The sequence below is a fragment of the Platichthys flesus genome, chromosome 6, assembly GCF_949316205.1.
Source record: "Platichthys flesus chromosome 6, fPlaFle2.1, whole genome shotgun sequence".
NCBI classification, from domain to species: domain Eukaryota; kingdom Metazoa; phylum Chordata; class Actinopteri; order Pleuronectiformes; family Pleuronectidae; genus Platichthys; species Platichthys flesus.
The window spans coordinates 22961717-22978889 of record NC_084950.1 but is presented as its reverse complement, the minus strand read 5'-3'; the positions used below and the strand labels follow the sequence as shown (position 1 = coordinate 22978889).

At 38.9% G+C, this 17173-nt stretch overlaps 1 protein-coding gene across 1 annotated transcript in view; it reads left to right on the top strand.

Moving 5' to 3' along the window:
• pot1 (protection of telomeres 1 homolog) overlaps nt 1–17173 on the top strand; it is a 62167-nt gene that overhangs the window by 39218 nt on the left and 5776 nt on the right. Inside the window, exons 11-15 of the mRNA XM_062390821.1 lie at nt 12888–13072; nt 13484–13596; nt 14958–14984; nt 16297–16453; nt 16934–17142. Of these exons, the coding sequence (XP_062246805.1) occupies nt 12888–13072; nt 13484–13596; nt 14958–14984; nt 16297–16453; nt 16934–17142 (691 nt within the window). The remainder of the gene's footprint in view (nt 1–12887; nt 13073–13483; nt 13597–14957; nt 14985–16296; nt 16454–16933; nt 17143–17173) is intronic.

Here is a 17173-nt window from a genome sequence, read left to right as displayed (position 1 = left end):
TCTCAGAAGTAAAGCTGTAAACTGAACCAGGAAAGCTTCTGCATTCTTAATAGATGCAAGACGGAATAATTTATAAATTATATTGTCATTAGTGTGAAACCCTTTTAAAAACTGGTTTAGTGATAATTCTCCATAAGTCTGTGTCAAAACTCAGACTTAATTTCTACATCTCAAAGCACAACGGAGCCTGACTGATACTACAGTAGCTCTCTGATATATTTAGTTTATCGTGCATCTTTTTGTGCATTTAAAAATATTTTTCTCTCACAGTGGTTCTGATCCATTTTCAGAGTACTCTGATCACATTTTGCCGACAGGAGGGTCCACACGGTGACATAAACGCTAACATGAACTGTAAATGCTGAAGCAGAATCCATTCAAAACCCTTACTGCTCAGGATAATACATTATTGGTGAAGTGTCACATTGATTAGATTTTGTTTGACAAGCATCTGTCAATTCACCTCACAGTCACACAGTGACATGCACTGCAAGCCTCTCCACTGAAGAACTGTTTGAATAGAAACACTTCCCCCAATTACCAGGACCCTAAGATGATGCATCGGTGATATTGTGTGAAATTGAATGAGGCGTTTCTGTGAGAAGAAGACCATCAGGAGAGAAAGAAGCCCATTATGATGAAAAGAGAAGCTGAGAACATGAGGAGGAGGAGGAGGACTGCTGTCAGTGTGTGTTGCTTCCTCTTTAATTGATTTATTCAGTAAACACTTAACACACAGGATAAAACATTTATTTGAAGAGTACATAAGGGGGAAGGAAAATTTCTGCGGACTTAATCAAAGCAACGAATTGTCACATTTAGCTGTCAGTCTGTCACTCCTAGAAATAGATGAAAAGCATGTAGATAATACTGTACTGTGTGCTGTTATAGTCTTTTTGAATCAATGGATTCATTGAAGTTACAGAAACACGCAGGTCAACTGCAGCATCAAAACTCTGCAATGCTTTTAATATTGCAGCAAGTCCAGAATTTTCAATTTTCCTGGGTCCAATGGTCAAGTAAATTTCTATCTGAGCCTTGTCATGTTGGCTTTTTATAACCTTATAACTATAACCATCCACCAGACAAACCCACACAATTATTCAGGAAAGTATTTGAAACTACAAAAGATGATTTTAATCAAATAAATGAGGGACGTCTTTTGGTTTTATATTCTGTGCGGCCCTTACTGCTAGTCAGCAAATGTGCGTGTAACCACCATACAGTCTGAGTGGGGTCACTTAGGGGCGGACCAAGATGCAGATCAGTGCCCAGACATCATCAGGAGAGAAAGCATAAAAATCCATCATATCCTGAACGTTACGATTTCTATTTTAAGAAGTTCCACTTTTCAAGCCTTTACAGAAGGCAACTCATGACCATTTTTTAAACAATAACTATGCGTGGCGTGCTTTAAAAAGACACTGAACAATAACATATAATTCAACTTTATTTGTATAGCGCTGAATCATAACATACACTATCTCCAGGCACTTTACATAGTAATGTAGAAACCTTGACAATTATACAGCAACTCAAGAGTTACCACAACGACCCAACACTTTAACTTGAAGAAACCTCTAGCAGAAACAGACTCAATTCGGGCGACCATCTGCCTCGACCGTGTTCACACTGCTAAAGGACTGTGGGCTAGGCCACATGTGTCCACATACTTTTAGCAATGTGAGCTCATATCCCAGGCCATATACAGTAGAACCCCCTTCTCAGCTGACGTCCTCTGACCGGCTGCAGTTTCACTATAAACAAACTTATTTTTTCTCCTCTTCTTGTTTTGTTTGTGACCACCGCCATACTTTCTATAATGATCACCACATAACGATCAATACTTTCCTGAAATTGGTTAAATCTTTCCTCAAAACTGAACAAGATTCATTCAGACTCTCTAGACACACACGCAAACAAAAAAGAACACACACACACACACAAACACAAACACATAGTGACATTGGACACATGTAGTCAGGGTAAAAAAAACATAACTTGGTCCTTCTGAACAGAAATGTTAGAGTAGGTGAGATCTGATCACATGACCGATGTAGGGCAACATTTTAATGCCAGGTGGCTTGTGCGAACTTTTTGTCTCATCTGAATAGAGAGACAGAGATAGACTTGCCTCTTGCTCAATCCGTGTTGTGCTGTTTTTATCTTGAGAGGTGCATGACCAACTTAAACGATGCCACTTGCCGAGGTGATGTCATCTCTGACGCACACTGCAGCACAAAAAGTACACACATGGCGAGCATAAACTATAGGCTTTACTCTGCATGTCCTCATGTTTGCTACTGCCAGTACATATGTTTTTAATTCATTAAATTCTTAGTGGAATTGAAGTGATAATCGATTAATCTCTGACATCACCTCCCACTATCCACTTAACATTTTTTTTCTCTTCATAGGTTCAGAATTTGACATTTTATCATTTTATTGAGTTTTTTATGTCACAGGCCCCAGAACGTCACTCTAGTAGGTTTAATATCAAAATTAGACCTTTCGCTGACAGAGGAATTCAGAAGTAGAGGGTGACCCCGGCAGTCTTTCTAGCCCAAAGACCTGAATTCTGATTTCGGTATCTTTGGCCTGTAAACCTAACTCAGATGAAATCCTGGTTTCTGGGGTCTTTCTTTCTGGGGTCTTTCTTCCCCTTATTTCAGGCTTCAGTGTCTTGCCATTATTCGCCCCCACACTGTGTCTTCCTAACTTTCCTTGTCACTGCCCATTGATTTATGATTTATCCATCTCTCATTTTTCTTAACTCTACCATTTTCCCCATTTATCCATGTATCTCCCCCTCCAGCCCTCCTGCAGTTCTTCTCTTTCTATCTCAGAAGACTGTTTGCACATATCTAATTTTCTCTTCTGGCTGAACCTACACATGTGTTTAGTCTTAATCCTAGCTGGGCCTAGTAATATGGACAAGAGTATTGTCATAACATTATCCTCATTTTAAATATTTAGATCTAATACCATGAAGGAAATACATTCAGCATATTTGATTAAACTCAGATGTACACACAATATCACATATTAATTTTGCATGGTTTTAAAATACATGATATAATTAATAGAAAGAATACATCATTAGGATTAATCACTTTTTCAACCGTAAATTTAAACTTTAAAATAAAGCCAAAATTAAAATCCACATTCCAAAGCATCTGCTCCATCTAAAACATATCTTTGATTAAATTAAATCTCCATTAGAAAATTGTTCTGTATATTGGTGGTGCGTCATTAAACATGAAGAAGTTTTCTTCTTATAGTGCATTAGCTAGAATGCAATACAATCTAGTTGTATTCTATTAATGAGTTTAGAAAAAAGCAACATATCCTAAATGAGTGTTTTAATTTTTGTAATAACTGCTACTTTCCAGCAGGCTGCTCTAAATTTTCAACTGTGATAAATCCAAACACTTTTGCTTCCACTGTCAGAGTCAAGCCATTCAATCCAGAGAGTAACAGGCAAAGGTTGGTTTTGAAAAATGTGACCTTGTTCAATATAGAGAACCTCAGCCAAGGATTTGAATATGACTTTAGTGTTATTCAATAAAAGTAAAGTTGTACAATTTGTATGACCCACTATCGGATATAATGTCATGCATAAATTACCAATGGCAGTAATTAACATTTAATATAACACTACTTGATATAATGCCTATTTGTCCTTGGGAAAGACACCAAGCTGTGCCGGCAGTGTGTGTATGATATATGATAGAAAAGCACTACAAAGAAGCACGATATGAATGGGTCCAGGTCACACCTGTTGTAAAGGGGTTGTTATAAAGATAAAAGCACCATATAAACGCAGTCCATTTTATAATGATTGAATCCTGTGAGGCCTTAGTCTACATGTACATAAAATAAGTTTGGGTCTACCTCCACTGAGGCCAGGGTCCCTGCGCTACGCAATTCCTTTCAAATCAGTGGTCAGCTATGGAACTACAATGAGCCCTGTGATGCCTGACAGTAATGTCTGTCCATGTCAGATGGAGTGTGTTAACCATTTAACAGCAGAGTTTCTTAACACATAAATGCAAATTTAAGAAAGAATCAGTGTGAAGCATTCAGATACAGTTATGCATAATTTATATTCCTTTAGACTGCACTGTAGCTTTAGAGAAATCTCAACAATTACACAGGAGGAAAAGATTTGCCTGTTGCAGGCAGTGCACAGATGCTAAAGTTAGCACAGGAGTAATGCTGGCCAGCTTTTGTGGACACTAATTTTACCTTGGCACTTCTGGTAGGACGCCTGTGTGTATCCCTCCTGCCCACTGTGGCAAATCAAAACTTTCTTGTGTGGTCGTGAGGTGAATGATAAGTGAGCACTTATCAACATAATAGTTATGTGATCAAAAAAAAGTTTTATGTTCAAGTCAATGAAGCTTTATCGCCAGACACGACCATAACATTGTACAACAAAAAGACTAATAATAATATAACAACAAAAGCAACATACATGTTTGTGTCTTGTGTGTAAAGTAATTGTATATTTAAAAATGTCTTCTAATGTCCTCATATTGTAAGCATGTTACAATGTTACCATTTTGTCCTTTATTCGTCCTTAAACTTGACTAGAAAAAGCTAAAGAATAAAAATTCAAATTCTTAAAGCAACAGGAGTAAATCTTATGCAGGAAATAAGTCCATTGTCCAGACAAGCATCACGTTTTTACCATGAACCTCTCCCAGTATCTGGCTGCCTATGCCTTACCATAATATCACCTGGTGCTCAGAACCTACATAACAAAAGCATACACCAAAACTAACTAAAAATAGCTTAAACAATACTGCTATTGTTTTTTTATTATTATACTGAAACTATGAGGTCCGACTGTCTGCATGGACCGTTATAACTTCATGGCTGATAGAGTATGCGAGAACGCGGTAAATAACCCTGCACACAGCTATACGATGCCGATGTTGAGCAAAAACAAGATCAAGTAAGCACTCTCGCATATGGGAAGTGATTTTCCTCTCTTTTCTTCATTATGAAACTGGGGCACGACAAATAAGAATATGCTTCTTTGACATGACTAAATAGGGTATTAGAGGTATGTGCTTGAACAGCATCCTTCTAGGTCAGAGCTGATTATTTTTTCTTTTCTTAAACGGATACATCCAGAAACATTGTGATGGAAGTTTGAACACGATGTCCCCGTGTTCTCCTCAGTCTGTGCTTAGCTCCGACAGCTTCCGCTCATTATCTCATTTTTAACACTCACGGTCGACCAAGTGCACATTTTCATGTCATTGAATGTTTTTGGGGGGAGGGTCGAGCTCTAATGTGGCATGCTCTTTACACCCACACGGTTTCCTGTTTAGTGAACAAAGCTATGAGGAAAATTAGACTTTATACCGGGCCGCAGGCTTAAAACGCCTTCCCCCAGCCGATAACCGCCGACCGCAGCAGAAACGCTGCTTCTCCTGGCGCTTGAAAAGGCAGCAAAACCTCACTCACAAAAGCGAGAGATCAGATCCACATTCACACTGACGCTTCATTACACAGCTCTCGTCTGTCTTCATCCTATGTACAGATCATTTATTTAGATGATACAGCTTTGGACAGATTTGTGGGAGTGGCGAGTGATGTCTAATCTGTGGTGCAGAGTTTAAAGTTTTTTTTTGTTTTATTTTCCAGGATTTTCCTGCATCAAATGCGTCTTACTTTAAATATCCTTTTGAATAAGAAAATGAATGTTTGTGTACAGTCAAATGGTCAAAGTTTGTTCACCAGTTTAAACCTCGCTGAAAGGCTTGGGTTTCTCTGGCAGCCTTTTCTTCATGAAGAGGAAAAGAAGCCACATAAGTTTGAGCCAGATGCCCAATATATAAAGCTGGTTTCACGTTGTTGTTTAAACTTGTGTAAAATGTAATTATTTTTTGCAAAATGTAATCTATTGTACATGATAACCTTATCCAGTAACTTGCTTTCGATGAAATTGTCATTAATCAATGAAATAGAACATTACTTGATATAGATGAAGAAAGTGAGTGATGTTAAAGGGGGATTTGGCTCAACTCTGTCAGAAGCAGCATCATTCAACTCTATTATTCTATACATTATAACATAGCATATATTTAGTGGTAGCCAGTAACGGAATTAGTCATTATGAGTGATTAAACTGTGTTAACATTGAGAAAAAACAATGGATATGCAGGCTAAAATTAATAGCAGCGAGTATTAGTGTTAAATATTTGATATACATATAATCTCATGTTTCACTGAATGTCATTTGAAGTATTAATCATTTAAGAAGAAAACCATGCATTTAATGACCCCAAGTTAAAAAAATGTTTGCTTTATATTGTGTTATATATAAAATTAATATTAAATTAAATTAAATTAAGATAATGTAAAGGACCTTCTCAGAATAAAATAAGCTTTAGAATTGCACAGTATTTTAGACTCTTTGAAAAGAGTTCAAAGTGGTTTAATATCTGAGTGAAGTTGAGGTTTTTAATCAGATTTATTTTTGTATTTCCGTCACATCCCTTCTTCGGAGTAGATTTTTTCCTGTACAAAGTGCCCGCCTGTTGAATAAGTCTGTATCTGTCTGCCTTTTAAAGCCCATTTCCTGCTGCTCCATAAAGACTCTGCTGTGAAATGAATGTTTCTTCTTCCCAGCGAGAGCACAAATTTCTTGGCGACTTTATTGAGCCTCAGCTCAACGAGAAGCCGTGGAAGCCCAAAGCAATCTTTGGAATTTTAAGGAATCTCTTTTCACTGAGCAGCCAAGCAGCACTAATACCATGAGACAGCAGCGTCTTGGCTGTCGGGCGAAGGGTGGACGGTGGAGTGTTTAGTTTTCATACAGATCAAGTACTTACAGAAGCCGCCACAGGCTGCTCCACTTTGCTCCATCCATCTTTTTAAGAACATTTTTTTTATTTTCAGGGGAAGCTGCAGGGAGCCATTTACTGCCATACAGGCTGATTGCTCTCTGAGTTGTGTCCTACGGCCCCTGAACGCACCGTGAGCACATGCTGATCGTAATAATGGCCCATTATACAAAGTGTAGTTTCAGCTGAATGATCTGATTGGTCGAAGAGTCACAAAAGCTGTAACAATATCACAGATTCCCTGCTGCTAGTTGCTATGTCAACTGAGGTGATGGAGACATGTGGTGATTTTCTCTTTTCTCCTGAACTAGGAAGTACAGAGTGTAAATTCATTTTGAAGTCAAGAAATGGACAGTTCATATTCAAATACCAAGCCCTACTGTAGATGGATTTTTGTATATGGACTTAGTGGCTCCAAGCTGCACAAAATTGCATACCCTAATAGATGTTATATCCAGAAATGGTCTAATGCTTGAAAGGCACCCTCTCTCACATTGTTAAACAAAGTGGAAAAAAGATTCCTGGATCTTTGAAGTTCTTTGTGTGAAATCTTGCAAACAAACAGACACGCACAACAACCAACATAAACAAACAGACACAGGTTAAAGCATAATGTCCTCTGTCGTGATTTGGGCCAACAAGTGAAAACCCTTATTGATTTCTCCTTGGTGCATGTAATGTAGAGCAGTGATTGTCCAGCAGATGATGGGTCTGGAGGTGGAACAGGGGTAGAGCAGTTTAGACGTGAGCTGCCGCCAGTCCATGCAGTTGTGTAAAAACAAATATATATGTATATATATATATATATATATATATATAAATTAAAACCAATTCTGTACTTCAGTGATAACCTTTGAAGAGAGGCCAATACAGAAGATATTTTGTCTCTCTTCTTTGTACCAGTGTTGATGAACCGGCTGTCATCGAGATAGGGCTGACTGACTGAAAAACACATTTTCACACCACCTGCTTATGCACCTATGACACACTGAATTCTGAGCTTTGGCAAAGTTGCCACCATCAGTGAAAAGTAAACATACTTTGTAGGTCTAAGGTACAGACAGCCAAGGTCACGTTTCTCTTAATCCAAAACAGTATTAACCTGCTCTCGTCAATTTACACTCAAAATAATTTGTCCTACCAATACGCATGGTCGACCAGTCACGAGTCAATCTCAGCTGTCAATAATAATATTTCACCCTGTTTTCATTGTATAAAATAATTAATAACCACAACACTTACTGGATAAATAAGTACTTTTTGAATTGCACATAGACGTTGTTATTTGGTCCATATCCCATCTGCTAACTTGGAGAAGGCTATGTTTATGACCTGTACTACAGCCAACCACTAGGGGCAATAAGGGCGCTTTGTTCTTTCTTTTGGGGAGCAATCATGTCGTCCATCTTTATGTACAGTTCATGGCTATGCCTTCGGGCCAGCAATAACCAGAGCCTGCAAGCATTGTGTTTTTATGTTGTCAATTAATCCTTTGATTGACAACATAAAAACGTTTGTTCATCCGTCCCATTTTGTGAAAATGACCTCAAGAGCACCTAGTATGTACACAGAGACCTGGCAGTCCAGTTTGTCTCTTATGTCATGCTCACTATTAAAACAGTAGCAGGCTGTTTTTAATGATCTTCCCAACTCATTTAATACAAACCATTCAAAACAAAGGTGTTTTAAGAACTTCAGCTGCACTTTGTTCTTTACAAAAACATCCTCAGAAAGCGACTCTGTTCAGATGAGTCACGTTCTGATTTAATATTTGAGCGGCTTCTTATGGTTGAATTCCTCTTCGCTATAATCACGCTTGGCCAGAGCCAACGCCACATGGCACCTCCTTTATTTGCCCCTGCCGTCTGTCCTCTGTTTTCTCACCATCTTTAAGCATTAGTCACTCTCTCAGTTCTCTCTACACCTGTGTACCCAAACTCAAACCATGAATTCAGCTAAACTCTTTTGTAGCTCCGTGAAACACAGCCAGATTCGAAGTACTCAGAGTCTCATTCTGCTAAACATCCAGGTCTCCGGAGACTAAATATATCCAGGCAGGGACTGGGATTCTAAAAACTAAAATATTGTCTGTAGGGTCTCATAGTGTGCTTCCTGCAGCAATGAAATTTGCAGATTTAACGATTCATATTCAATTAGAATGTTTCCCCATGTACTTAGGAAGGGCTGCTGAAGATGAAGGGAGCTAAAATGAAAGCATATATACAATTAAATAAATCAAAGCCTCTAAAAGGAGTTTTTAACTGGTTATTAAAAGTCATATTTTTATATTGGTGCCTTCTTTTTAATAATGTATTCTCAATGTCGGTCAACGGGACAGATTATCTGCGAAATCTTAGCAACAATTCATGTCAGGTGGGGAAAGCCTCTGTTTAGGCGGAGGGAGAGGAAACAAGCCAGGCTACGCACTAGGCTGAAGGCTAACCCTAACAGACCACATGTCTGTTCCTCCTCAACTCCACGTCTCTTACAAACAAGATGGCATGATTTCTAATCAGTCTTTAAAAGGGACGAATTAAAGAATTATATTGATGAGTCTCAATTGAAGAGAAACATGGAACAGTAATCCTAGTTTAAATGAGAATAAAGATGTTATTAATCAGGGATTGCCTTCAAGGGTCAAAATATTTAAATATTGCGTGACAAAAATCCTCCTGTCTTTTGACTGGATTGAGTAGACACGATGGGATGTTGGAATGATAGGTGATGTATGCATGTGCGGCTGAGGGATGGGCTGACTGAGGCTGCTTTATTTCCTGACATTCTTGAGTTTTATTTTTCTTTAGCTTTTATTTTTCCTACTTTTTGGACTTTTTGCGGATGTATTTATCTAGTCGCTTGAAGTAAGAGGCGGTGGTCTAGTGTCAGAAACTTGGACTATGGGCAGAGAAGGTCTCTGGTTCTTCTCTGGTTCGACTCCACGAAGAGACAACAAACGACGAACCTGGATTGATCTGTCCAAAAATCCAAGAGTCTCCCTACCCTGTCTAGTGCCCCTGAGCAAGGCACCTTACTCCCCAAACATCTGCTCCCCGAGCGCCGTACATGGATGCTCACTGGGGGCTTCATAGGGGCTTCCTGTTGCGTTTTATATAATGCCCCTTAAGACTTTTTTGTTTGTCTGGTCATGATACATGTGAAGATTGGTCAAAGGGAAACCTAGGGGCTGCATTCCAGGGGGCGCTGTTGAGCCATTTTGCCTCTCCCATTTCAAATTACTCCAGAATACATAAATCTTCACCACTTTAAAATGTTCTGCAAAGTTTTGTAAGAAGTTGAGCATGTTAAAGCCCTCAAAAATCCCCTACTTTTATAGGGAAAATAGTAGTAATAATAATCATTTCAATTTCAATATAGCTTTGTCTAGATAACCTGGCTATCTGTCGATGTTCCATTGTTTTATATTCTGTTTAGAGATCACAGCACAAACGAGAAGCAAAACAAGGTTAATTTCTTATTTTTTCCAGTTAAGGAATTGACTCAAATTCCGAACCTCTCTTCACTGTCAGATCCACAGAAACATCCAGAATTGTGGAAATCTTTCCAGTTTAAAGGATGATTCACAATAATAAAATGCTTCGATGGAAGTGTTTGTGGATCTCCAGTCATCCCAGTTCATTTTGCCGCTTTTCATGTGGACCGTAAGAGGAGCACAGGCCTCAGCAGCTCAACTAGTTAATCTACCCTGACACTGACTCCAAGTTCACCACGAATAACTGAGAAAATTAATTTACAAGAAACCGCAGCTTATAGAGGATTGTCTCTCTGAGACATTCCTCTGCTCGCCATCCATAATGCAATTAAAGGTTATATATATGTATATGTCTATGGCTCGTAGTGACTAAACCCTGCCATGTAAAAACAGTATAGGCCTCAGTGAACAGAGTGAGTCCCTCTGACAGTTCAGTGAAGCATTTGTTGATGATCAGAGTGAGAACAGATTTCTCTCGGCTGCAGGCTCGTCGTGACGGAGAACTGACTGACTGGAAAAAAATAATGAAAATGACAAAACCTCAAAACCAAGTCCTTTGAGCAGCCTCAGAATCATTGTTACTGCACTGACTGTAGGTTTGGTGCAACATCGCCATCTGCTGATTCATTAAAACCTGATGATGTTCATATGGACCAAGCAAAAAAATAGAAACACCTGCAACAGTGTGATGGAGTTTTGGGATAAATCTGTATGAAGCGTGTTCAGTTGCCCTCGCGTGTTAGAGAGGAGCTGATAACAGGAGATGCTGGTTAGATTTTTCACATACATGGGGGTCTAAATATTAGAGATCTATTTAAATTATAACTACAAGTGTAATGTGAAAGGCGTTCCTTGTTATGACTTCATGCTCCCGTTCTGGCACAAAATGTATGCATCCCATGGCATATAGTGCCGCAGGATATACTGATTGGTATTTCCATCCATCTGTAATCATTTTGTTTCCAGACTCCGACTTGAAAACCAATTATGTCATGAAACTCATGGGACTTTATGAAGACATATTTTTTTTTTCAGTTTTTCTTTCCCCTAGTGTGTTATGTAGGTTTTTCATACTTAAAAGTTCTGCAAAGTTAAATAGCCCAAAGTCTGCAGTACAGGGAGACCCTGGCCCCCACCGAAACTACTGCTCCTGTAGCAGTCAGCTCTCTGGACTTGTTGGAGAACAATTAGACTATTTGACCTGCCTCAGTAACTGATTATGATGCCATGTATATGCCGGATGTGATTTCTCATTTTTGCAGTCTCGTACCAGTACAAATAACTGATTTCAACTAGATTAGATTTTGTTTGTATTCTGACTCAACATTTAGTCGAATTTACTGTCTGATTAATGATCGTTAATAACTTGCATAAATCATCACAAAGATTGTTTTTGTTTTAGTTTCTATCTGGTTGATAATCCCTCTGTATCAAGGAGACGGGAGATTTTGACACAAGATACATTCCCATGATTTCCTCTTTCCTTGAGACAAATGTGCAAATATTAATTTCTATAAATTATTATAAACTGGATAATTACATCATACATTTTCAAAGCGGATCAATAACTGCAAATGCAATTAATTGAAAAGTAGCCTTGTTGGATTTCATTGTCGAGGCAGACAAGCTGTGGTTTAAAGGATCTGTTCACAACACAAATGCATTTTACATTTTTAATGAATGTACACATGTTTATTTAATTTAATTTAGATTCACTATAGTAATTTGAGGCCATCACTGCACTGCTGCATCATTATTACTTACCTCACATTAGCTGTGCAAATAAAAACTGCGATGCATAACAAGCTCTTAACAGCTGCAGAACGATCCAGCTCACTTCACAAGAATCAGACTTCACATTTCCTTTCACTTTGCATCTTCTCCTCACAGCTCCTCCTTTCACCTTACGTGGGATGAATAAGACGAAAGAGAAACACAACATTGTGGTTTAGACAGTTTGCTTTCTCTCCTCAAAATATAAACAAAAAATCTATTTCTCAAACGTCCTCCATCCCTAATGAAGGTTTGATAGAAAATTAATGGTGTACTCTTGTACACAGTTTATCACAATAAAAAGTGTTTTCCTCCATTACCTTTGCAACAGTCTGAAAACACTGAGGGCCAGACAACACATTCATCTGTCGTGTCTCACTGTGGTGGCGATCGGGGGGGTTGAGCAGGTGCTCCATTAAACGCAGGGTTAGAGGTTCGACCTGCGGTTAATGTGGGACACGTCAGGATCAGTGAGCGAGACACTGAGCCACAAATTGTTGCTGATGGCTACTGGCAGCTTACATGGAAGCTGTGCTGATTGAATGAGAGACATTTCGGGCGCTTAGTAAACTTGGGTTGAACCACTCTCTAAAATAATACTCCATTATCTCATAATGCACATTCTATTTAATTTAACTTGACTTTTTTAGGCACAAAAAAATATTTTTCAAAGTGAAACTTGAGGTTTCTGATTGATTTTCCTTTAATTTCTTTACTTTTTGTTGATTTTTTTGTGTCTTTAACTTTATTGTTTGTCCCATCAGCCCGGAGACTTTCTGAGGATCTACAACCTGCATGCGATTTCAGGGTCCAGTAAGGTACCTGGCCTCACCAGCACCCAATCAGAGGAGGTGGATCACCTGGCTTTTCATCTGCACGGTGGAACGGCGTACGGAAGGGGGATTCGGGTCCTTCCAGAAAACAGCAGCGACGTGCAGGAGCTGAAAAGGTACAACAGGGATATACAGTATATTACTGAGGCTAAAAATCAAGTCAGTGTAGAAAACGACTTCATCCAGCTGTTTGTACAGACAAGGCGTGTGCAAGTTGACACATTTTGGCAGAATGCACTGTCAGCGATTGTTAAAGAAAAGATTTGTTTCACTGTAATATAAAAAAGTGTATTTTACTGGTCCCAAATTTCAAACCTGAATATAAAGGAATTCTTTTTTTTTTGAAGATTATACATTTGGATTTGAAAAATCAACAGCTTAAAACGTTTGGTTTAAAATAAAATAATACATTTTTAATGGCGATATTTTGATCGAAACGTACCAAAGTATTTGACTCAGTTTACTGGAATGTGAGGGGGGCGCCCATAACATGAGATTATTTTTTCACCTTCCCAATGTATGTGTAGAGCCCTGGAGGCGTTCCCAAGCGACGACGCCGAAGATGTCCTGAACGACTCCGAGTTTTGTGACATCTGGAGCACTCCGCCAGAGTCTCTAAGTTTGACAGAGCACTGTATAGGTACAGAATTTTTTCCTCATCTTCTCTCTCTCTCTCTCTCTAGCCATTTTTAGACATGACCTGCGAATAAAGTCCTGAGATTGGGTCCGGACTTTATCCACTGTTTGATTGTCACACATGCACAATGCAGTGGCAAGTTCTCTGCAAAGAAGCGTTCAAAACAGCAATAAATCCTCTGTTTATTCAGGGGAAAGGTTGCACAGCCAGAGGCAGGAAGTAACATATTGATTCTTCTGCTGAGATCACTTGGTCATTCTCTTTTATTCCAGCAGGGAATACTCTGCTGTGTTCTCACATCCGATTCTCTCAACTTTCCAGAGACTTTATACTATGGGACAAGTTGGAGAAGGTCTGTAAACAATCTGGAGGATCTGATTCGGACAAAAGCGTTCAGATATGCACCACCTTCAGAGAAAGTTCAGAGAACCGGCTCCACTGCTGAACTCTATTATAATAGCACTGTGCAATAAGCCCCAAGCACCAGAGTAGTTGTACAACTTCTCAGAGCATCCAGTATGGCTGGTGAAAAGTCAAATTTTCTACAATGACTCTCTTTCATAGTGGCTTCTTACAGATGACTGGAAGAAAAACTTAAATATTTTGACTGCCTCACGAAAATAAAAACATGAAAGAATGATGAGAGTAGTGGCTGCTCAAAAGTCTTTGATGAAATGAAAAGCATCTTTGCCAGCAGCCAGAAAAAGGATGGATGGATTGATGGGTGGAATAAAAGATGGATGTACTGAATCAGCAGGGAGTTGCATCCATTAGATGCGTGACCTGAAGGTTTCCACGTACAAAGAGCTGTAGCTTTAAAAACTACTCTTAAAAAAAACTCTGTGTCCAGACCTGCAGGCCACATGTCTGCTGTTGTTGTTGTTGTGTAACTCTGAGAAGACAAAATATCTGTGACACAGTTTCTTCGGGAGCAGTGTACTAATGTTGTTCTTTTTTAAAACCTACTTAAAATCGAAGATACCAGAGTCGTTATGTGAAGAAGGGAAAAAAGATTTGAATGATTGAAATCAAATTGTTATGTATTGTGTTATTATTGTTGTTGTTATCTTGAATTATTTATTTACTTACATATTCTCAGATTTTTGATTTGGCATATTGCTTTGATATATGTTTGACTTCATCTGCTTTGAATGTTTCATCCTCGTTATAAAATAATATTTTAACAAGGAAGAAGACGCATCTACCTTTAACTTACAGAGTTAAACAGCAGACATTTGTCCTGGTTTTAAGCCTTTTAAGATGTCCCTCAGCAGGAGCAACTCAGTAGTAAACAGTGTGTTAATTATTGCTTATTGATTTGTACATTTGTGTGTCAGTCCTTTATGGTTTGTCTGTGTTTTCAGATGGTGAAAGAGCAGAGTGCAGCACAGGTAAGAAACCACAATGCAGACGCTCAACATGTCTTACTCGACAAATGGAAAATGTATGAGAAGTTTTTGAGGATTAGTGGTTTGTTTATATTTAATCTGATTAAGTGTCACTTATTGTCCTTTTCTTTCAGTTTTGAATATATTTAAAGTGCCGACCTCTGCAGACTCATTAATAGCCTGTGTAGATCAATGCACTGATAGTAAACTGCACTTTAAACATTTTATCTGTGTGCATACAGTTGTTTATATCGATTTGAGGGACTTTAATGATGCGTAACAAATTCAATATTCTAGACATCCAATAGCAGAGCATAAATAGGGAGGAAAGAAGCCAAATATTGTATGCAGCACTCTCTAAAAGTATAATCTTGAACACCAGACAACACAGGGAAGGAAAAAACATGGTGAAACAATTAAAAGTGACACAAGAATTAAACAATACTCAACACAGTAATATTTGATTCCACATGGGTAATTAGCTGAGAGCATTATGTTAAACAAGCAGCACGTTGTTGAAGTCCATCTGCCCATGTACAGCAATGTGCAACTCCTGGAGATCAGGGATACTACAGTGCGTAGGAGCATTACTGACAGACTTGAACATATTGAAAAACACTTGATAACTTGATCACTATAACCAAATTATTTTATCAGCATTTGTATAGGAGCGATTCTGTCCCAAACTTTTTGATTCATTGAATAGGGTTTATCACTATATCTGGGATCACACACTGCTCTTGACACATTAACTAAGTTTACAAATTATGTAGTTTTTAACCAAGCTGAGTTAACACGTGTTCGGTGACACTGTTTGTGTTGTGTTGTGTGGGTGTGTGTCAGCACGAGAGACAGGCTGAATTATGAATGAATAGCCAGGTATGAAGAAATATTTGTCTGATTTAAGAAAAATATTGATTATAGAGAAAGAGAAAAGTGAGCAGCAGTCGACTTTACCTACAGAAGATACAAAATTGTTGTGATAATTTAGGCTATAGTAATCAATTGTATACATATATTGAATGAATAGTTCAACTAATAATGAAATTCTCATAAACTCATTACTTACTCCTTACTATGTCAACGGAGGGGTGAGTGAAGTGTTTGAGTTCACAAAACACTTTTGGAGTTTCAGGGGTAAACAGTGTTGCAGCCAAATAAGTGTAACATGGTCCGTCGTTACAGGCTGTGTTAACCAGGTGTGCCTTGCCACATGGCCTCAAAACCTTCATGACAAACTTCAAAAGTTCATGAGTTTCATTCTGTTTTGTGTCTATGTGTCTATAAACTGGATGTTTTTTTGTGTCCTGGTCAGAGAGAAGCTGCAGTCACGACTTGCAGCCAGTGACGCTGTCCGAGCTGAAGCGATCTGAACCGGGTCAAATTCACCACGTCACAGTCCAGCTGAGATCCTACGAGCCGCAAAGACTCCACCAGGCTCTGAAACTCTACTGCAGCAAGTGCACATCTATGTACGCACTACGCAAGAGCACGCACACACACACACCCACACACACACACACACACACACAGAGTCACTCAGTATCACTGTATCATTGTTTCCTGTGCAACTGCAGCCAATTATAAGGTATTTTCCCCTGATCCACTGGTGCAGCTCTGCTCAGTTAGATGGAACAGTCACATTAATTTAAATATATAGTACAAACATGTAGTCATTTGTAGCAGCCAGTGATAATGTTTCCGGAATTATTGAGGTTTATCGAACTTTCGAATATATCCAAACCTTTTGACCATTCTAAGTCTGGTGGCAGAGCAACACTTTTCAGTTGCAAAGTAAACATACAGATTCGACTGTGGCACCAAAGAAGAAAAATGTGTTAATAAATCTTTGTACCTCTCATTCATTTGCGGTTAAAGCAGCAAAAATGTCAGGGAGGATTGCTACATTTGTATATATCAGATTTCCCTCTGATTCTACTCTCTGCTCTCAGGCTGGACGTCCCAGATGATGAACTGGTAGCTGGTGTCTTTTTGAAGGCTTCCAGGGACCCTGGATCCTGGAGTCCCCCGCTGTGCTTGCTCTCTGGGAAGGTTGACGTCCCCGCAGACTCTGCAGAATCCCAGAAGCGAGCTCTGAGTGTTCACCTGTCCACCCAGCTCATGTCTGAGGGCAAAACCAAAGAGCTCATCTTCCTCAGGGGTATTTCAAATCATTCATTATTTTTATTTGC